Here is a 23595-nt window from a genome sequence, read left to right on the forward strand (position 1 = left end):
CTGAAATACTTTATTTGCTCAAGAAAATGGAAAAAGTGATTTGTTGGGCTAAATTTTCTGTGCCTGGCATCTGACTCAGGCCAACTACGTGAATGTACACACACTTGTCACAGGTGAGATAGTTTCAGCCACTTTGGAAAATGAGGGGCAGAGGGGAGTGCTGTGCCCAGATCAAAATTCTTCTTGCAAACATTTGTGAAACTCTGGTGCCTTTGTGGTTTGGAGCAGCGCCATGAAGACTGGCAAGGTGGTCAGTCTGATGTCAAAGATGTGCCTTTTACTGCTCCTGCCGGGAAAAAAAATCCCAAATGCAGCCAAGTTAAGAACTTCTGAAAAAAACCCTCTATTTTCATATATGTAACAGAGCCTTGGCAGTCATTCTTACAAAGGGCTTGCCTGAATCAAGCCCATTCCACCTGGTGCTACTTCTAGACACTGTCCATAGATGCCAGTAATGCTCTATCTCTGCCACTCCTGGAGCAAGGGGCCACTTTTGAAGTAGGAATCCAGCAGCTGCTCCCCGACCCAGGCATGGCAGGGCTGAAGCACAGCTGGGAACTGGGGGAGCCTGAAGAAGGCATCGGCACGTCTGGGTAAATCAAGGAGAAACACATTGCTGCAGCTTACAGCTTTATGTCCAGTCTTTCACACGTTTGCCTCCTCTCAGTGTTAGTCTGGTCCAAATCCAAGAAGTGTTTGGTCTCTTTTTTTTTTTTTTAAGGCCTCCTTGCATTTGTGAAGCAGCTTGATTCTCTTAGCTTCCCAGCAAGACACAGTCCTTTTCAAGGAGCAGAAGAAATCCGCACAACACGAGAGCCTGGGCAGGAGTCCTCCCTGCCTTTTGAACTGTGCTGCTTCAGTGCCTTGAGTTTTCCTCTGATGGAGAGTGGTATTCAATAGTTTTGACAATGCTGACAGTGGCATCTCAAAACTGATCTTGTTTTTATTTATTTTTTCAAGCAAGAACATAGAATACTGTGAACAGTTTCCTCTTCTTGCTAGCTTCAGACCCTCTTGACCTCTCAAGATGAATTCCACTGGGTGCTCAATGGTACCAAGCTTACTTGCCAAGTAAACTATTCTGAAATATGTGAAGGGCAACTGAATTCAGAGGAGAATCTGTGATTTTCTTTACCATATTGTTGTGGGCTTTCCCTGCCTATCAGCAGTATTCCAGTTCTGAAGCAACACGGACAAGGGCATTTTGCGGTTACTTTCTAAAATGTATTCTGAAACCCTTCAGAACAATCTTCTTGAAGAACTTAGACTTCATAGTTACGTCATCTTCTGCTCCAGCCGTTATTAGTCCCATCTAAAGCTGTAGCTAAATGAAAAGAATGTTGCATGCTAGTTATGAAAATATGTTTTCTTTGATTGAGAAAATGAGAGACTCCATGAAGACTCTGAGAACAGCAGTGCAGCTTTTATAGTCCTTTGTGATTTAGGGCAATTAAGGCAGTCCTTCCTTTCCTGAAGACATCAGTTATCATTTCTGTTTTCAGATCTCCATTGCTTCAGGATCAGGGACAGCTCCCTTAGCACAGCTAACTCTTGAAAGCGTCAAGGAGGAATGTGATTTTTGTACTGAAATGTCTAGAATTCAAACTCCTCCGTGCTATGTGTTATATGTAAGGATACTTCCCAATGGTGCAGCTTCAGAAACCTAAGCTCGCCTTGCCTAAACATGCTGGAACACAAACTGCTGGCACTGCGCCCACGCGGAAAGGCTGTGGTACGTTGTTCTGCTCTGCGGGACAGCATAAACACTACAATTAATCATGGTGGACAAGGCTTTGCTGTATATTTGTGTAATGCTAGGACAGAGTGATCTTGATGCAGATTGGAACTTGCAGGCACTGCTATAATATATGTAGTTATATATAAATAATTCGAGGAGAACCAGAAGGTTTTCTTGTCTGCTTTCCATGAAAAGTCAACCCATTGACCTTTACTAACATGATGCAGTTTAGAAATGTAACGTAAGCTCCTCATTTGGCAAGGGAATTCTGATTTTTCATCTGACACTGATCCTGAAACAGGGCCTGGTTGTTCTCTCGGGTCACATCCACAGCGTGCGTCACTGGTCCGGGAGATGGGAAGGTTATTTTGGAATGCTGTGATTTACTCAGAAGCATTTTGTTCACAGAAAATGAAATTAAGTCTGAGGAATAAGCTTTGCTATGAATTATTCGCCTTGAGAAAGCTGTAGCATGTAGTTGCTAATTTTTTTTTGACCTGTATAGCACTTCTCACAGGTCCCAAAACACTTTGTAGGATTACAAATCAGGGGTCTCTGCGGATGCTTCTGAAATGCTACCAGAAAATGCCACCTACAAAGATACCTATCATTAATCACCAAAATGAATGTCCCATCCAAACTGTGAACTAGCAGCTCTTTTAAGAATAATGTGAAACAACTGCTTAAGGAGGTAGGATGCCATTTCTCTCAAAGCCCATAGTATTTTAGTAGACCACATATAACTTTGTTTATTAGAAAGTGGCATTAGCATGGCATTTTACCAGCCACATTATGAATTTATCTGTCCTTTTCATCAATACAATGAAATCTTATGCTATGTGATTTAAGGGTTGTTTGTTTTTTTTCTTAAAGAAAAACTATTGCATTTCCTACAAACTTTTCTGAATGTGTAGGGTATATTTTAAAGAAAAAGAAGGCCAGACACATCAGTTAAGATCTGTTTTTTTTTTCAATTGACTTTAAACACTTAATTCCATTGTTTTTCCTTGAAAAAATCTTCTGGGACAGTGCCATGCAGATCAGTGTATTATCGATGCCTGCTCTCCTAATGCGAGATAGCAAAATCTGAGTCACAACAAGGCAACAGAGTGGCAACTTCTCAGAGAAATCCTCCAAAGAACAATATTCTAATTTCTCCATATACAAGCATATGCACAGTGCTTATTATACATCAGCATATCAGTGATTTGAAGCGTGGCTTTGTTTTTCAAAAAAAAATCAAAACCCATACTATTATCTATTAATCATTGCCCTTGGATGCTCTCATCAATTTACAGTACCTCTAGGATTTGGGGAGTTCTGTGTTAGATCTGTATAATTTAGACATGATATGTTCAGTGAAGGAACTGCTTGCTTTCACTATTACTGGATTCACTATTATTGTATTTGTAAATGGCTCTGAGAAGTGTCATCAAAGCACTGGGGTACCTTTTCTCTATTGCACTACAATGGGTAGAGGGGAATGCACAGTTCTTTTCTCCCTGGGAAAGTCTTCCTAAGACTACAAAAAAATGCTCACCTGTATACTGTGTTTTCTCTGTGAAGATCTTCTAAACCACAAAGAATCTCTGCAGCATAAAACAAAGCTCTTTCCTCCTCAAAACCTGGGTTTCCCATGTTGTAGATATGAAACTTGAGATCACCTCCATTCATTATGGTCAGAACTAAACATAGTGCATCCTTTGTTTCATAGGCATAGGCTAAATTGACCTAGAAAAAAACATTTGTAAGATAGCTGTGACAGTTCATTTATCTGCTAAGAAGAAATCACTAACTTTTCATTAACAATTTTCACTAGAAAAAGAAAAAAAAGTGCTTCCTGAAATTGATATGGACCTTATTGTAATAACAAAACACATACTTTAAAAGTATAGAAAAATTAGCTGTTAGGACTTCATGAATTAATCCGTTGAATCCAGCCAACTCATCACCAGAAACCCCCAAGTTTAATGCTCAGATTCTTCAAAGTAACAGAAATCTTAACAGCCAAGGGAAGCTCCAGCTCCAGCTGCACTGTTTTGCTGGATAGCTGTCAAACAAACACAGTGAGTTCCCAGGAAGGCCCAGTCCCGCGGTGGCCGAACTGAGGCAGGAAGGTCCCCATCACCCCTGTGCGGCTTTGGCGGTGCCCCAGCAATGATCAAACAAGCCAAAATCTACACATCCCTTTTAAATATGTGCCATTGTCTTTGCTTCTGCCAGAGGTAAGCAAACATGATTACCTTTCCATCTGTTGTATTCACAGTGTTTCCTAAAATAAGTAAAAAGAACACAACAGATGCTGAGAGAACAGCAGTTCTTTTATCCAAGGCAAGTATTTAGACACAAGAACTGGCCGAACTCAGGAAAGCCTCGAGTCAGGCTGACCTGCTCCATGTCACTGGCTGGGTGCTGCTACTAGCCAGTCTCTTCTGATGGACTTGGGTTGAATCTCCTTAAGTCTCTTGCAAGCTCCTCTCTCATTACCTGAATTACCTGGAAATTCAGGTAATCACACAGGACAAAAATAGCTCAGCCTGATGCAAGTCAAAGCTGGAAAGAGCATCACATGGTAGAGAAAACACACATCGTTTGGTGCATTTCCCACAGATCACAGATAAAAGTGAGACTCTGGAAGTGTGCATGGTGAAATGAGGAAGGATGGGCTTCCTACAGAAAACAGCACCTTTTCTGTACGAGGGGTTGGAAGAGGCATCAGATTCAACAAGAGACTGTGCTCAGCAGGTGAGCACAGAGCCATGCTAGAGAGAGTTCAATACTCACTACAAACTGACTATTGACTTTTTCTAAAATCTGCTTTTCATTTAGTGCCATGGATTCGCCTTTCCTCTTTTTTATTCTTTTCTTCTCTAATCTTTTGCAGGCGTACATCTTCCCTGTTGCTCGAACCTGGCAAGCGCAGACCTGAGAATTAAAGAGAACAGTTGCTGGGTAAGTTAAAGATAACACTTCTTCTGGGTTGCACTTTGCTCCTCACAACTGATCTGATCTGATTTAGTCCTTTTAAGGTTAGAAACAGTGGTGCAGAGAATGAGGCTTAGGTGGGGGCAGCTGGGGAACTGACTGCTGTTTCCAAACATGCTGTGCAATATTGGTTTAATTATTTCACTTTCCTCCGCCTGCTTCCTATCCCACCTCCTTTTGTCTGTGTAGATGGTAATCTGCTCAGCAAAGGCCTGCCTTGGCCTCCTTAGACTCTGCTGCCTAGGCAGTGACCTCAAGCCTTTAGTAAAATACAAATAAGGGTGTGACCCTAATTCTAATGTGAATGCAACAGTCAAATACAAAATAATTTTCAAGAGTGTTCTTTTGAGATTGCTGTGTCAGAGAGGTTAACCAAAACTATCAGCAATTAATGAAAATCAGCCTCTGTCTCATTTAGATACTATAACTGCAGTTCCTGAGAAGCAACAAACACTCAGAACAGAAACTTTCAGAACCACTCACCTCCCCAAAGCCGCCTTTCCCTAGCACCCTGTACTGCCTAAACGTGTTTTTCGTTACTGGTTGCCTGGAAGAAAAGGAAAAAAAAAAGACACACTACATTTAATGCACTCTCTGTGATTTATTTATTTCAGGGCATACTTTTGAAAAGCAAAATAGATAAATATTACATAATCAAATTATTTTGAGGTAATTATATAGTATAATATAATATATAATTATGTAATTACATTACTTCAATGCTATGTATGGCTTGAACTTTTCAATTCCAACATATTAAGCTGTAATAAAATACAACACATTAGTGAGTCATCAGTATAATTTCAGCTAGCATCTTAGGACTGAGGAGGGTTCTGAATCTCCATTATATAGCTTTGGCCTTCGTTAAGCAGACACGAGGCATGAGAGCTTGCAACAACACATGAATCCTGCAGATCATCTCATGGTATGTTTTTTTAAGGGTGATGCTGAGCTAACATCTAATTACTTTGCTCATTCTTCAAGTTGAGAAAATGAGATCCAAGATTCAATCACTATGAAAATACTTATGTTTTCTTGACCTTAAGCAAAACAGGAAATCAATATGAAACAAGCAAAAAACAATCCCGGGAGCTGGAATGGAGGATTCAGATCCCATTCACAGGAGGGGTAGGAGCAGGAAGCAGGGCTGGGAGCCCTTCCGGCCCAACCGGAATTACCTGCCTCTTGGGACCACAGCACTGGGCAAAAAAGGAGGAAAAGCATCTCTTTCCTTCGGGGGGCATGTGAAACAGATTAGCTGAGACCATTCACCTGACAAGACAGTCTCCTGGTTCCATTTTTAAGCAAATTAGCAGACTCTTCTTTTTTTTCTTCTCCCTCTAGTGAGTTAAATTGTGTGTATATTCAGTAGCAATTTAAAGGCCAAATTAAGGGTTAAATAAGTATCTATGTAATTGTACAAACACAGCCACCACAAGATCTTACAGGATTCCCACAGAATTCTGCTCTTCCTAAAGGGCTGCAGCCCTAAATCTTACTTCCACCACACTGACTGTCATCGAAGTTCTACAGTGTGACAGAGAAAGTACTCTGGATTCTGAGACATCTGATTTTGTGTCCACCAGCCTATCGCTGAAATTTTAAAATTACACTGGCAATCAATACGAACATTCATCAGAACCGCTTAGGAGCGTTGTTTCCCTTTGGCGGGCAGCCAGCCGGCAGAGGGAGCACAATAACGTGGCTGTTCTAGCGGCGCAGTGATGGGGTTGATGACAATAAAGAATAAACATAAAAGCAAATTGTTTCATTTATGTTTGCTATTGTTTTTTATAAGTAGGTGAAGAAAAGCATGCAAATGGCCAAAACTAGAAGATGCTATTTTCAGGCTTCTAAGAAAACGCTGAGAATGCTATTGGGGTTAAAAGCAACAATTAGCAGTGATAACTACGTGCTCAGCAATGTCCCTGGAGTAAATGGACTGTGTGACTCTCTGTTTGAGCCAGCAGATTCCAATCGCTAACATCTCTTGGCTAATCCTAAAAAAAACAGTTCTCCCGGCTTCTTAAGCTGGATAGGCACGGCCAGTAGCTTCTCACATTTGTTGGGATAATGGAAAAAAAAATCCTCAAAGTATTTGAGAAAATTCCTTATCTTAAATGAGAAAATGGCTAGGAAATAGCATGGCTAGAGATGAATCATCTGATGTTTTTCAACTGAAATGGAAGGGTAAATTCTGGATTCAGTCGAGATGGCATGTGGAGCATGTCTTGGCATGAAACAGCTCTCCCCTCTGCCCACCACTTCCCTTCCCTCTTGTGCAGCAGCTTTGTAACTTTCCAGAGAGAGTTACTGGCACAGCTCCTTTAATCCCTGAGCTCTTACGCTTATACACACCACTCAAGGGTCTGGCCCTAACTGATCTGCCGTAATTAATGCCATTTGTGGAAACTGGTGCCTCTCAACTCAAGGTCACTGTTAGCCAGCAGTGTTCATCTGCTGGGTACTCTCCAGCACTCTCCAGCATGGAAGAGGCAAAGGTCCCTTCCCTGCAAATAAATACCCACTAAGGCTGCTTGGTTATTAAATGTGTCCTTAGAGGTCCAGCCAATAAATACGGTGCGAGGACCTACATGCTGCTTTTTTGTCTGTTTTACAGCGTTTTCATAATTGCGATAACTGGTTTAGACAAATAGTCACCGTATTCTGCTAAGCAGAAAGACAACAAATGTTGAACGTATTTTAAACATACCTGATATGCCTATCATACTTAATACCATTAAATGGCAGAACACTGTAGCTTTAGAAGCCAAAACAGCCTCCCTGGTGTTCTGGGAGGGATTTCTCTTTTATTATTTGCTTCCCTAGCAAGCAGCATCTGTTTCAGTCTTTCTTGGGCACAGCGTTTGCAAATGTAAAAGCCAGAGGTTGGATGTGTAGCTTACATTTAGCAGTATAGATGCATGAAGGTAGGGCACAAACAAGCGCAATGTGCCCTTTTGCTGTGCAACAAATAGCTCGCTCTGACAGGGCCCACAATGAAATTGACAGGTTTTTTGGATCACTGAGGAGGCTTGGATTCCTATTTTTTATGGGCTACAAGTTTTGTCCTATTCACTGGGCATGCACAAACATGCTGAGCAAAGAAAGTGCCCAAGCTGCTTCCAGGAGAATCACAGAATCATAGAATGGCTAGGGTTGGAAGGGACCTCAAGGATCAAGGATTATACATAACCCAGTCACAAGTTGTGCTTGTTGGATGATCACATCTTGAGACACAGTTTGTGTTTACATTGAATCCAAAGCCAGCATAACAATAACTTTTCTATATGGCATCTTCCTGTGGCTAAACCATTACTTCGTCTTGAACCTTCTAACAATGAACAGCTGCAAGCAAATGCTAAAATTAGAAAAGCCTTCCTGGACCTCTCTGGGATAATTTCCCTGGAGTACAGCTCAGGGAGAGGGGGAATGAGCCTTGATGAATCTTTTCAAATGACAACAGTGGAAAGAAGTAGAGAATTGCTGCGCAGAGAAGGCCATAAATGGCAGATATTGGGAGGAGACACTAGTAATGCTGAAGGAAGGCCAAACTATTTACCTCAAAAGCAAAAGGAGCAAACCAGTACCATGTCAGCTGTTAGATTGAGATTATATTCCACAGGCTTTCCATGGAAACTGAAATAAATATTTTGTATTCGTTTTTATTTAAAAAAATAAATTGTGACACTTACCTTTCCAACCACTTCCACTGGAGAAACCTGTCAAAGTACATGCTGTTCAGGTATTCTTGGAATGGTTCCCCACTGAGGTGGTCAAGGACAGATCTATCTCAGATGAAAAGGATATATAAACATTTTAAAATCCTGAACTCGGAGCAAAAGAGGAATGAAACAAGAGGAGAAAATCCGGACTTCTTGAACGATGAGGACATTTGATGTCTACTTAATTACTACTTTATTTTACTCATGGTTTCAACCTAGGAACAAATTGATATGCTTATTGTGTTTCATAACAGAAGACCTACTACCAGCTGCCCAGTAAGTAATATGTACTTGTTATGCTTGCTGAAAATTAACAAGGATTCTCCCACTGGCTTAAATGGATTTTTACAAAGGCTTTTAGACATAAACAAGTATATTTGCTTTTCTTAGTAAACTAAGACCATCTTAATACAACACCCACAGCAGAAGAGCTCCTAAACTCTGGGAGATGGATCTGGGTTAAAAATTTCTGATGAAACCCATTTTTGTTCAGAAGAGAACATTAGGGGCATTATTTTGAGCAAAAAATAAAATCTGTCTCAACTCCTGTTATACAGAAGAACTGGTAACCGATTGAAGTCAAAAGCTTTTTCCTAGTAGCAATGAGCCTCATAGAATAAAATGCAGGAAAGAGAGTCTGAATAGGGATCTGAATATGTTTCTGGATCAATAATAAGAATTGGGTCCTCACATTATGACAGCAAAGTCTTCATGGAAAGGACAATCTGCAAATGTTACCGATAAAAACGTTACTTACGACAGGCAACAAGCAGCCAAAGACCAACAGACATTCCCTAAGGAAGGCCAAAGGCTTAGAGCTAAGAAAACTCGGGCTGAGCTGAGAGAGCTGCTGAGATGGAGGCTGTCATGCTGTTCACTGGAGGATTTTGGTTTTGGTTCTTGGATTACTGAGGCTACTGCATCTGCCTCTGCTGTCAGTGGTGCCGGTACACAAGTGTATATAGACACTTCTTAGCTTTTGCTGGAGGATGAAATCCTCTCTGAAGAACTACTCTGGTTAGCAAATTAATAAACCGGCTCTTCCTCGAGTGGTTCTAGACATGAGCAAACAATTCAGGAAGAATAATGCAGCTCAGATCCCTTCCATTTATGAACCACTATTCCTCCGTTTTTGGAATTTCTCAGCTATTTGAATTTTTTATGAAAATTCAAGCTTACAAATAAAAAGATCACCTAGCCTTAATAAGCTTTAAAAAAATTTCAAATTCAAACTGAAAATTATTGTGGAAACTGGGGGAAGGCAGGAGAAAAAAGTCAAAATACTGAAGATCGAAACAGCACATAAAGCTATACACACATTTCTTCTACAGACTGATCTTATCTAAAGCAACTTGTCTGAACTTCATCCCCATTCCTGTTCCAATGGGACTAAGTTTCATATTTGTGTGCAGGCTCCCTTTTTCAGTCTGGCTGTGAGCACTTCCAAAATTAACATTATTCTGTACGTTTAGTAAATGCCAACAGCGAATTTTTAAGACTTCCTTCTGAGCTCATTTCAGTCCACTTAAAACAATCAGCATATTTATGTACAAAGTCTCTAAGCTGGCTAATTGATCAGTTTTGCTTCAGAAGAAGGGATGGCTGTCTGTGAATAAGAGCCCGAATGAAGTGGAGCTCAATGTTAGCCCATTTCATTCAGTTAATTAAAAGCTTCACGTATTTCAGAGAACAATAGCTGCTTTTCAGCACTTGTTTGCTTTTAGTTCCCCTCTTTGGCAACAACGGAGTGCATTTTACAGTAAACTGTCAGCTTTCAAATCGATTTCAGAAATGGAAACGGACATCAGGGTTTTCTATGTCAAGCACAGCTCTGCCTTTGTCATTGTGACTGGCACACACAACTGGTGTAAGTTATGCTAGCATCTCAACATGGACATTGGGCCAACGCAAGTAAACTAGTTATGTTATAAGAGAAGGCCAGAAATAACCCACATCTCCTACCAATGCAAAGAATAACTGGAAACAGAAAAGGTCAATGAAATGAGTCAAAACAATGAATGACAGCAGAGCGAATTTTACAAATCCCCATTACATCATCCAGGGAAAACAAACTGTGCTCAGCCAGAAACCACACGGGCCAGCTTGTGATGATCCCTCCTTTTCATATTTCTGTTGGTTTACGATCACTGCTATGAACATACTCAGGTCAGTATTTGCAACTGCAGACTGCATACCTGGAGCTTTAGAACATAATAGTGCAAATTGCCTCACCACTACAAAACCTGATAAGCCTTTTCCCAGACAAAGGATGAAATAATGCACGTTCATTTGAACTCCACAGACAGACAGAAAGCTTTAAAAAAGCCCCTTTCTGCTGCTGAAGATTTTCTGGAAAAGCTATGCAGAGCAAGTTTGCACATTCCTCTGTCTAAATGGTCTGTATAGCCACTTAATTTTTATTCACTTTGAAACAGAGATGTTTTCTTTGGATATATTAGCATTGTAGCTCTTTTCACGCAGCATGAAATCCATGGCTGGTTCACTTGGCTAGAACGCTCTGTCAAATACCTAAAACACTAAGTGCTTGTGTGTAGTGTATATAATGGCATGGAAATATTTATTATATTTTGTTGGGATGAAATGACTTCACTGCTTGTCAGTTACGCCTCTAAGATTATGAATGTAAGCTGAAGGTACATGCCCTGATTTCAAATCGAAATCTCTCTTTACCTGACAGTCTTTACAAGCTGCTGACTGCAGCCATGTGGTCTTTGGATATCAAGTTATACTTACTTTGTGCAGTGAGAGAATAGCTCTTTGCAGGGACTGTTTTCGAGTTTTTCCTCTGTCTGTTGGATAAGATCTTGACTGACTTCTGGAACGTAGGCTGGAGACTGGGGGAGAACAGAGGGGCACATTATCTCTGTGATGAGGTGCAGATTCTCCTCTGTTAGCATGTAAAAGACACATTCATTATTTACTCCCTGCACTGCTTCCATTCAATTCCAGTGGTTGTGTAAAAGCAAAGGAGCTTTACGTCAAACAGCAGTAAAATAGGATACCGTGGTAACTCACTCCGCATTCCACTCTATCCTCACTTTGCTTTTCTGCCTTCTCCTGTACCTTCACCTCCTTGCCCAGCCTCATGAATATGCAGGACCCACTCCTTGCCAATTCTTTGAACTGCTCCCTTGCATCCCATGAAAAATGTGCTGGCCTGAACTGTGTACAGGCCATTCTCTTAAACAAAAGAGAATTTGCCCAGTGTTTTCACTTCACTGATGATTCATTGTGCTGTCTGAAAAATCCATCTTTTTTTTTAAAAAAAAAAAACAACTAGCAAGATTTCAAAGAAAAACAAGAGCAGAGCATTTATATATATTGATTTTTATATCAATAATACAGCAAGATGCATGCAGAAGTGTCTGGATGCTTTAATTCATCATTAGAAGGACAAAAATAACCTGTCGGCTTTAAAATAATCATATCAAAAAAGAGCTACGTCAACCAAGCACATAAACTCTTTTCATCCTCTCCTCCCTTCGGAGAGGTTGTACATTCAGCTCCTTCAAAAAGCCCTTACCAAAGAGAGGTCTTTTGCAGTATGCCTTGATGGTTAACCAGTTTAAGACCTTTGGGACTAATTATCTATAAAGACAGTTTTTAAGCAGCCCACATTCTTACTCATTAAAAGTATGCTGTAATTATATAAAAAAGTGTAAATGCATGTACGTGTGTGTGTACAACTATTTATAGACATTTTCACATTCACATGAAAGCCCCTTTCTATAACCAATAGGATTTGGGAATTTTCAATTTACCCAGCCACAGATGACAGAAACTCCTCCTGCAGAAGACATAGAGCTTGGTAAGGTTCCCCATCCATGGCCACGACTACCAGATGTGCTCAGTAGGTTTTTTAAGGAATATTCAGACAGGAACCAAAGCCCAGTGACCAGCAGCATTTCAGCTAGTTTTGACTAGTAGCCATGGATTAACACCTCGTTTTCCAGATTGCACAGTTAATGGGTGAGCTATAGAGGCTCAAAGGCAACCCAGAGCCTATGTGTGGCTGCACAGGCCTCTGCTCTGACGTGTGGTTATCCTGAACACCTCTGATTTATGGGGTACAGAAACACTGCTGAGCTCCATTTGTGCTGCTGTGGATCAGCAGTATATTTTCTGATGTAAATCAGAAAAAAATGACTCTAAGGTTTCTAGATGAAATTACTGCCAGTAAAATCTAGCATTTGCTGTAGATTTATAGACCAAATGGGGAACCAAGAGCTATGTATTAAACCTCCTAAACAAAGCCCTAAATGAAAATAATCAGACATTTAGACCAAGTGACTTGATTCTTACAGATGCTAGTCAACCTCATTTCTCAATGTCTTTACTGGGAAGAAATGTGCCTTGGTAGTGGTGAAAACTGCACACAAATTTACTGTCCAGTTGGCTGCTTACATTGCCATCTCCTAAAGTCCTTAGAGCATTGAAAAAGATCTTGTTTACTCTAGTCCCAAATTACAAATAAAAGGTCCTTACTGTGGATAAACAGATTTGGAAATTCTGCATGCCTCTTCCCCTCTTCCATATGTCTGTATTCTCTCTGCTGCCTAAGCCACAGCAATAATTCAATCAAATTTTGTCTTACATTAAAGAACATTTGAAAAAAAAATTATAAACATAAACTAATAAGTCTTTTTCATAATGTTGAAATGAAATTCTTATAGAGAAAGGGGTGAAGAATGAACGAAAAAAAAAACTGTAAGACAATGTGGGAAGTACTTTAAAAAGGCATGAACTGTGACTTCTCTACAAATGAGGTAATAAGTACAACTGCAGCCATGGGCTTCAGGAGAGCCAACTTTGATCTTTTCAAGGGCTTACTTGGACATATCCCATGGGTTAAAGCATTGGTGGCACAGGAGAGTTAGTTGACATTTAAGCACCGCTTTTTCCAAGCTCAAGATTGCCTAAGAGTAAGAAATCAGGCAAAAGTGGCAGGAGACCCATATGGGTAAGCAAGGAGCTCGTGAAAAAACTCAAATGGAAGAGCTTGCTTTAGCAGGGGCTTGGACTAGAAGATCTCCAGAGACCCCTTCCAATCCCCATTGTTCTGTGATTTGTGGAAGACAGAGTCACCACTTGGTTTTTCAGAACCACCCATCATTGACCTTTGAGTCTTTGCATCCTCTGAACAAAGCACAAGCAAGCTAACAATATCAAGTGAAGACTCACACTGACATTCTGTACATGGACTAGAGCATTACAGCATAGAGCAAACACTGTACTAAATCACTTTCGGTAACAGAAAACACTTCTTTTCTCAAGCTGATCATTTCTACCTAGATCTGTAGGTGTAGCAGGAGGAGTGGTGTCAGTATGCAGACCTTCGTGGTTAGAACTGGGAGAGGCAGAGAACAGTGAGATGTCACACACAAGTGTTCAAAGTTAGTTATGGTTGTATCAACAAAACTTGGAGTTTCTTCCAAATCATACCTGCAAGACAGTTTTCATGTTTTACTAAGAGGTTCATTTCAGCTTCTCCCCATTCCTCTCCAGTGGGGTGCAATGACTGATAACAACACGGCAGCTAGGATTGAAACTGAATGCTTTATCTACTATAAATGCCACGCATGAGTTTTGGTGGGTGCAGAGGGCACCACCATGACAGCACAGCCTGTCTTTGCTGCACTGCCATTGTTTGTCCCTGACAGCCTGAGTGCGAGAACCATGCCATGCAGCTCTATGTGTGCTACACCTTCCCTATCACAGCCCTCAGCACCTCACCAAAGTACCAAAAAGAAGCAAAATCTGATTTAGACTCACATGAAAGCTTCCAGGCTGTGTAACTCCCTATTATCTGTTATTTTAAGCATCGTGTTGTACCAAGCTATTTTGAAATGTAAACTCTTTTGACAGACTGTAAGTTTTGCCACAGGCAGCTTCATTCAGCCCTTCAAGACACAACATTGTTGACCTTCAGTGAACAGGACGGAAAACAAATAAGTCTCCTCATAAGATCAAACCTACACGCTTGACATGGTACTTACAGCACTTCTCTGATGGTGTTACCTCTGCAACTGTGGGAAAGGCACCCAGCCTTTATACCAGCTAAGCAAGCTCATTGTGAAACTGAAAGCTGAAACAGCACAGAAGGCATTCAGGAGACTGTTGCTTTTAATTTTACTTTTTCCTCAAAACATGTGATTTGTCATACTTCTTCCCAGACAGAACTGCCAAACCTTTGAAATAGGTGAGATTGGTACAGAAGTTAAGGCTATAAGAGTTGTCCCAAAATCTGTGGAAGTGAAAACAGGCAAAGAGGTAGCAGAGATTTGCAACTCAAATGAGTAGCAGCATTTTCTTGATAATTCAATCAGTTGGGGTTTGCCTTTCTGAAATCAGGTGGGGTGAGCAGCAGAATCCAATGATTTCCACTACCTGCCCAGAAATGAGGCCCAGAACAGATGCAAGGTGACACAAACCTACCCAAGTGTCTGTGTGCAGATTTGGTTTATTGCCTGTAAAGCTTCTGTTTCTGCAGACAAAGTGCTCGAATGACATGGGGAGCCTGACCCCCACTTTGGGTCACCACGGTTTGAGAAAGCTGGAAAGAGCTGACCAGAGCAAGACTGTCCTGAGGGTTGAGAAACATCCCTGGAAGAAAATGCTAAATGCTATTGAGGAACTAGATTTGTTTAGTCTAGATAAATAAGAGGGAAACATGGAAAAGGTATTTAAATGTATAAATGTTTTTAATAAAGAGAACGGGAAATAAATTATTCTGCATACTCTGGTCTAAGCCAAGGAAACAATTTGAAAAAATTCCACTTAAATGGATGTGAAGATTTTTTTCTGATTTCCCACGTGGGTTACCACAAGAAGGTGCATACAAATACTGTGCAAACTGTTCTCAGAGGTGTGAATGTAGAAAGCAGAAAGGCATCTATTGAGGATCTCAGTGTATCTAATATGTTCTCAATGTAAGAGGCTCTGGAGCCTCTTTCCAGTCCTCTGTAGCAAGGTTCTGCAAAACTCTGCCCTGAAAAGCACTGGTGCATGCCATGGCCCTGAAAACACGTGTCGAAGGATGCTTTTATGCTGAGTGCTGCTCACCAAAAGAAACCTGCACCTCTGAGCAAAGCACCTCTGCCTAATTATTTGATTTCTCCTCGGGAGCAAGTATCTTCTTTGCAAAAGAACAGCCTTGCTTCAAAGATATTCAGTCACCACTATCTCCAACAAAAAGAAATAGCTTTCAGAACTATGAATTTCAGCTAAATATTCAGATCAGACGAAGGGATGGCATTGACTTTTGTCAGACTGACTTTGCAACAAATGGAGTGGGTCGTTAGTCCAGAGAAATAATGGTTATACTTTATCCTTACACAGTGCCTTTCTTCTAAGAACCTCAAAACTTTACAACTTTATTGCACAATTAATTCCTCATCAGATAGCTGGCAATCTCACAGTATTTTGAAGAACAGGATGGTGAAGAGTTCTGTTTTGCTGAAGTGTTTATCATATTCATCCGCGACTGAAATTAAAGAAGTCTTACTGAGATAAATGAAAACCAGAAATGCTAAGAGTCCTCAAATCAGTTCGTTTGTAGCTTTTGCAATTAGTCAAAAAGGAATAGAAACCTAGAAATACAGGTTTGTCTTTTTATAGCAACTGTTGCTAGTGGATGAGTCATCATAGTACTTGAAGCACGATTGTTCATAACAATGATATGGACCAGAAAGATATCACACTTCTTAGAACAAATAGACTTCTTACAAACGTTATGATTATAACTGCTTTCCTGGCAAGTTTCAGACATGCAACCATGATATTGAAATTATAAGAGTTACTTTAAAAGTCACTTGCACAAAACAAATAATGTGTAGCATATGTTATGTCTCAGGTTATGAAAACATTCCACAACAAACTAGCTTAAAACAATTAAAAATATTTCATTCAACGGACAAAAGTTCAAGCCATAACTTTTCTTGAGCTGTCTTTGATTCCAAGCACATCCGTCTTAATGATATGTGTATTTTCAGATTATGACAGCAATTTTCTACATATGATCTATTTGCCAATCCCTACATAGATTTGCTGCTAGTAAAGAACTCGAAACTATGGAAGAAGCAGGCTGAAATGAACTTTACTGTTCTGCTGTGATGAGAAGAGTTCATCCACAAAGACCTGGAAACAATGGTTGCATCCAGTTGTTGTGACGCTGCATTTAATTTGCTGTCACACAGCTGTGACCCAAGAGAGCAACAACAGAGGGCAACAGTTTGTGTCACACACTGTGTCTCATGCAGTGCCATTTCTGCTGTTGCTCTGGCACATCACATCCTTCCACAAAGAAAGGCACATCTAGCAGAGGGACACATAATGGGGCGGTAGCAGTAGCGTGACTATCTGTGGTGACTCTGAGACCAACACTCATAAGGAGTCATGAGGACTGTAATTAAACTGGCTGCTGGAAGAAAGAAGCCTCGTTAGATGTATGTAAGTCATCTCGGCAGCTGCATGGTAAGATGCAAAATCTGGGAACAGCAAAGTCTGTATGCTCAAGTTCTACATGTTTTCAAAAGGGAAAAGTCATAGAAGGCCAAACAGAACATCAGGTTGTGCCTCTTTGTGCTTCTTGTGCTCATCTTCTTGCTGTGACCAGAGATTCACCCCAAGAACTGGCTCTTGGCATCTTCCTCAGGGCCTGCACAGCTGCCTGCATGGCAGGAAGATGCCAACACAGAGCACAGTGTGGGCACGGCCTGTCCCGCGGAGGGGACACCTCTCCTGTTCAGAGCAGGGCCTGACCAAGGCTTACCAAGGCTCAGCCTGTGCCATAGCCTGGTGAACAGTCTAAAAGCAGTGGCAAATGACGGAGGAGAACTATGAAAGAACTGATGGGGAGAAATGCAGAGGAAAGTAGCGAGAGAGGAGATAGAACAGACAGTCGTGGTGGCAGTTTGATTTTGCAAAGTCCAGGTTAAGCATGCATTTCAACCTGGTGAGGCAAAGGTTGCCAGCACTGTCACAGCCTCCTGAATCCTTTTGGTGTTAAGCCCAAAAATGTTGGAACGTTCTTTTTTCTTGCCCTGTGTCTGATCTTGTCTGCTCAGATTTAGCAGTATTTGTTGTAAACAGCCAATTCTACATCAGGAGCAGCTGCAACGTTTTAAGTAATCAACTTCTGCATTTTCTTTTTATTTTTTGTTCTACCACAAAGTCATCTGGGTCTGTATGAGGCAAACCAGTAAAGCACAAGGCTTCATAATTCCAGGATATTTTCTTTGAGATGACAGATGTAGGAATTGGCAGTGAGGCAGAAGGGGAACATGGAAAGCAGCTGTATTATTAGCAGCAATTCATCAGTGTGCAGACATTACCTGAGAATCAGGGGGGACATACTGCACTGCATACACATCGTGAGAGCAAAACCTTCCAGTGCAAACCAGTAGCACTAGCCCTGGGAATGGGAAGATGGTGAATATCTTACCCAAGATTACAAAAGCGGATCATTGACCCACTTTTATGAAAAACAGCGTGGTCTTGTGCCTCTGAAACAAATAGCAGTTTCAGTACTGAGAGCAAGATCACTTGCTGGTAGCTAAATGAAGAAAATCAGCAGTGCCTATTAACTGTGGAGTTTGTTTTGTAGCTGCAAACTGATCTGGAGCCATGATGAATCTGTTTTCCCTCAAATTCTACTAAAGCTTTGTTGACACAGAAAAATACAACTGAAAGAAGACAATAGAGCCCTCAGCAAACAGCTGAACATGTTCTTCTGCCGGGAGGGGCTGTACTAATCCATCACAAAATGCTAACAACCTCAGTTTATGAACTTATATATTGTAACAGACATGATCTAGCTTCAGGCTGACTTGCTTGCTCCAGACTCACTGGGCTGCCTGTCAGGCTTCAGCAAACCTGTGGGTAGGGAAAGAAGTTTCTTCTCGGTTAGAAGTTTCTAACATCTTTCCTTTTTGGCGATTGGGAACAAGTTGCAGTCTTTGAACTGTGTCATTCCTTGGACAACTTAGCAGACATTGTGGTGTCTCTCCTGACTAGGGCATGGAAAGCATAAAAAGCATTTTTCATGCTCTCCTGTTAATCACAAGCAGGCTCTGCTATCTAACTGGACTTTGTCATGTCCATTCTCAGTAGACCATTCTGTAGTTGTGACAATTGAAATGCTCTTTTCTAGAAACCATATTTCTCCTCTTGATGGTGACAACTGCAATGCAGATAGTGTGAGTAAAAATGTTTCCCAAATGAAAACTTTCAGTCCACAGTGTGGTTTCGTTGGAATGTTAAATTATTTAGTTCGGAGAAATCTCAAGGCATAACCACAATATTAATTACAGAGCAACAAAAGAAGGGAAAAGATTGACTGGATCAAGGAGAAATTTCCTCCTGGCTCCTATAGGTGACCAGAGGAAATCTTTCAAAGCTCCATAGAAAGTAATTTTGAAATAACGGAATGTCTCAGGAGACAAAGTTTAGTTGTTTCATCAGCTTCTTTTGCAAGTCCTGCGAATCAGCTGCAGGCTTCATGCTCTTGGGATAAATAGAACCACTCACTGCAAACCTAACCAGCCATGGGGTTTCTGGTACAGCTTAGACTGAGAACATAAACTGGTCACCACAGAAGCTCTGCTTTTGACTTCAATTAGTGAAGAACCGGGCTCCACAAGTACGTAACGATATTTTTCAATATCTTTAAACACTATTGCTTCTCCACACACAGCGTTTCAATAAATCTTTGGAAACCTTCTTACAGAGGTTTCTTCACCACTAAAAGAACTTTCCCTCCTTTGACACAAAGGTTTAGAGGTGCTCATAAACTAGCCAGCTGAAATTGTTTTTGTAGCTATAAAGGGGAAGAGAAGAACGTTTGACTCGTTTTTGCCTTTTCCCCCTTTGAAAGCATTTTACAAACAGATTAAAGTGTAAAAACAGATGAACTACTCAGTGTCAGTAGCTGTCAGTAGGATGAGTAGTTTAAGAACAGAAAGAAGATTAATTCTAACCAAAGTTAGGCTACTCACGCAATCCTTGGAAGCGTCACTGGTTCAGAAGGTAACCTTTTTTTAGCAACCTCAGCTGAACCACTGCCATAGTGCATTTCTACAGCCAGCCAGATGTTTGAGCATATTTTTGGAAACAAACAGTATTCTCCACATTAGTGGCAACAAAGATACAAAGATGACAGGGCAATTTTGACGGCTTCTGTTCTCAGAAGGTTTCTTCTCTGGCCATGTGCGCTTAATATGTTTGGATGGCATCCAGTGTCCAGCCTCGTATCAGAGCCTTTCTACCTTTTAATGTCCTCCCTCACTCAAGGATAGCCTAAAAATTAGCAATTAATCTTATGTTGCAATAGTCTCAGCTTGGCTTTCTCTGGTAAACTGAATGTCATTTGTACCATTAAAAAAAATCTCTGAAACTATAAACATACATTTACAACCTCAACATCACTGAATGGCTTTCTTGCAGGAAAACAAACAGATGCCTCTTGAATTCACTCCTCTGAAACGTAAGCCTGTAAACATCAGTAACCCTTGCCTTGCAAGCCATTCTCGCACTGAAGTCCATGAGCTGTTTGCTTTGAACAAAGGCAACTCATGCATGAAAGCCTGATCCAGGTTGCACTTAAGCCTGTATTGCTTTATCATTTTCAGTGGGGATTTTGCAGACTGGGCTTTCACCTTTCACATATGAGGTCAAAATCCTGGGGAAATATCTGGAGAAACTAAAATCCGACAGAGAGTTTGGGAAGGCCTTGGAAAAGATTAGAAAGTGAAGTAAATAAACATCAGGAAACAGTGGGCTACTCACAGAAAGACTGGAGACACAGAATCACAAATCGCGCAGGCTGGAAAAGACCTTAACAATCATCAAGTCCAACCTCAACCTTACCATACTACCCTAACTCTAACAACCTCCACTAAATCATGTCCCCGGGCGTGAAAGCAAGCAAAATCACTATCAAGCACTGCTGGAAACAGGTGCCACCTGTGTCACCCAAACCATTAACAATCATATGGTAATTGCCTTCAGCGAAGAATTGAGAGGAGAGACATTTATTGTAGGAGATGACACAGTTTGCAGTGGCATTTTCCACTCTTTCTCTGCTTTGCTTGTGGGACAAACAACATCTGTGGTAGGACAATAATCTTGCTATATACTTAAATTTTGACTTAGGTTTGACACAAGCTTGACTAAATAATAATAAATTAATATACAAACTGAGACTTAGCATGTGTGTTAAATGAGTTTTCTAAGTATAGCTGTAGTGCTGAAAAACATCAACAAAATGGGATAGTTTGAAGTGCCACATTTCCACAACTTGAATGTGTTGGTTACTTTACAGTCCACCTGTAGTGCAAAGATTTTCTTTAATAATTATTTTCCTATTCTTTATTCTTGTATACAGATATTGTAATGAATTTAAATACATTTATTTTCTGTGAAATTTAAAACATTCCTTTTGGTAGTGCTCTAGATCTTGATTCCAAGTTAAAATAATGGAAAATCATTAGCCTAGCAATTCATCCAATTGCATTATACCAGCCAAAGAGGTCAGTCTCAGGCATTTCATTTGAATTTGCTTGGCCCATTCTTGTAAGGCTATTCAGTTGATTGAGTTTCTAGCTGAAGAGGCTGTTTTTCCAGAATCCTAATTTCCTGCTGTTAGGGAAGCAGATGAGTAAGAAGATATGCTTAACATTTTTTGATCATGTGCTTCTTCATTCCCTTCCTAGCTGAGGTCAAGTCTACAGTTGCCTGCTACCACTCTTGAGTTTAGCTCAACGAGACATTTGTCAATGCCCAAAAGACGTTTGTCAACTCATTTTGCTTTGAGCTTCAGGAAGCCAAAGCTGAAATCAGAAAAATTCCTGCAAGTTACAATGGTTGCACTGAACAGCTGTGGAGGACAATCAAGCAAAGCTATCCTGTACTGTTGAGGAACTGCCCACAGAAATCTGTGTGGATTTGCTATACAATGTCATTTAAGGCACTCTGTATTTCACTTAGAATGGAATTCCCTTCACTGCACTTTAATCATTCAAGAAATGAGTCACATAAAGTCACCCTCAGCAGTAGAAAGATAGAAGAACTTCATCTCCCTGGTCTTGATAAACATCTGTCTTTGGATAGACCAAGTTTACAATACATGCTGTAAGAGTGTAAGAGGCTAGACCCACTGAAGATCAATTTTAATATGTTGTTTTGTGTAAAAGTTGCCTCCTGCAGACAGCTTTGATATCTTGCAAGGCAGTGTTTCAGACAGCTGAAAAAACTTGAATTCTTTTTCCCATGTGAACACATTTTTCAGACAGACTGTGTCTGGGGAAGCTGAATGAACCTTAAAGGCTTAATATTAACTTCCCTGTCCATTAGGTAAACCATATGAAGTGCAGATAAGTGGTGAGGAGTATGCAGATTGGATAAGGAAAAGATAACTCTTTGAAAGGCCAACGGTATCCTGGACTGCATCAAAAGAGGGGTGGCCAGCAGGAAGAGGAAGGTTGTTGTCCCCCTGTACTGTGCCCTCACGGGGCACAATCTGGAGTACTGCATCAAGGCCTGCAGCCCACAGCACAAGAAAGATGTGGACCTCATGGAGAGGGTTGGGAGGAGGGCCATGAAGATGATCAGGGGGCTGGAGCACCACTCCTGCGAAGAAAGGCTGAGAGAGCCAGGCTTGTATGGCTTGGAGAAGAGAAGGCTTTGAAGAGACCTCATTGTGGACTTCTAATACTTTGAAGGGACCTCACAAGCAGGAGGGAGACCAACTTTTTATAGGATAGTGATAGGAAAAGGAGAAATGGATTTACACTAAAAGAGGGGAAATTTAGCTTAAAAGTTAGGAAGAAATTCTTTTCTCAGAGGGTGGTGGGACCCTCCTTCTGCCCAGAGTGGTTGTGGATGCCCCATTCCTGGAGGTATTGAAGGCCAGGCTGGATGAGGCCCTGAGCAGCCTATCTGGTGGGGGTCAACCAGCCCATGGCAGGGGGTTGGAACTGGATGACCTTTAAGGTCCCTTCCAACCTGAGCCACTCTCTGATTCTATGTTAACAAGCGTATTTGTTAGCCAGGGGGCAGACAAGTACATCTTTCCACTTCCCAGCTAATCTTGAGCAGTCTGCACTATTTGCACCGTGTTCTCAGCCTTTTCAAATACCCTGGCTAGTCTCCGAGAGGAGTCATAGCAGCCTGGGGGGCTTGCCTCGCCTCAGCAGACAGCTGTGAGCCAGTTTTACATGTGTGGTTGACATGAATTAGCTGAAGTAAGTTTCCATTTTCCAAAGGGTCAAGTCAGAGCACTTCCAGCAAACACAGGGCAGCTAGAAGGCTTCTGCCCACTGAGCAAATCATCCCAATGGTTTTCCTGACCACAAACGACAGTTATGAAGCATCTCCTCTGCATGAGAGTTGTAAACTTGGGAGTGTAACTTCCCAAGAATGACAAGGAAGGAAAAGCAAAGCTTCAAATAATAACACTAGCTAGAGTAAAACTAATATGCTTAACAGCCTGCAACCAATGCGAGCAAGTACAGTTCAAATGCAGCTCTCCTTAAACTCAAAGGACAGGGCATAGAGGACTGCCCAAGGACCTACTGTGGGGCAACACCATCGAGACAGAGCAGACTCCATGTTATTTCTGTAGGCTCTTGTGCAGTTTGGCTTCATTGCAGGAGACAAAAATGCTCAGTAAGTATTTAGTTAACTAACATTTGTATTATAAACAGTGGGTAAAGGATGAGGGAATAGGACTTGAGCAAACCATGAGAAAATGCATTTCAGTCTGAGACCACAGCAAAGGAACTGCTAATCAAGGCAACAGATTTCTTTGATGCCCTATATCACTGCCTGGCTGCAGTGGCAGAAGAATGCTTATTAAAATACATTCCGATTAGAAAGCATTAATTTGAGTAACAAGGTTGCCATACTGCTGCTCAAATATTTTCCCAAATCAAACTTCAGAAAGATGAGCTGAGAAGAGTACTTTTCCAGACTAAGATGTAGTGATCAGCACACATATTGATTGTGTTATCTATGGAATAATAACAAGAATTATATATTGATTTATCTGGAGACTGGATTGTACATTGATTATGCTATCTGCAAAGCAGATAGCTAAGTAAAGCTATCATCTCTGGCTAAAACTGTGCC

General features: G+C 41.0%; 1 protein-coding gene across 4 annotated transcripts in view; it reads right to left on the bottom strand.

Annotated features, from left to right (window-relative positions):
- GRK5 (G protein-coupled receptor kinase 5) overlaps positions 1-23595 on the bottom strand; it is a 155426-nt gene that overhangs the window by 14695 nt on the left and 117136 nt on the right. For 3 of the 4 annotated variants that reach the window (XM_052677308.1, XM_052677310.1, XM_052677309.1), the window contains 5 exons: positions 11203-11303; positions 8419-8511; positions 5207-5270; positions 4523-4663; positions 3279-3469 (listed from right to left, as the gene is read on the bottom strand). In XM_052677308.1, coding sequence (XP_052533268.1) covers positions 3279-3469; positions 4523-4663; positions 5207-5270; positions 8419-8511; positions 11203-11303 — 590 coding nt within the window. Of the gene's footprint in view, positions 1-3278; positions 3470-4522; positions 4664-5206; positions 5271-8418; positions 8516-11202; positions 11304-23595 lie in introns of those variants that run through there. The other variant, XM_052677311.1, reaches the window with a different exon arrangement.

The sequence above is a fragment of the Tympanuchus pallidicinctus genome, unplaced genomic scaffold, assembly GCF_026119805.1.
Source record: "Tympanuchus pallidicinctus isolate F22 unplaced genomic scaffold, pur_lepc_1.0 scaffold16, whole genome shotgun sequence".
Taxonomy (NCBI): domain Eukaryota; kingdom Metazoa; phylum Chordata; class Aves; order Galliformes; family Phasianidae; genus Tympanuchus; species Tympanuchus pallidicinctus.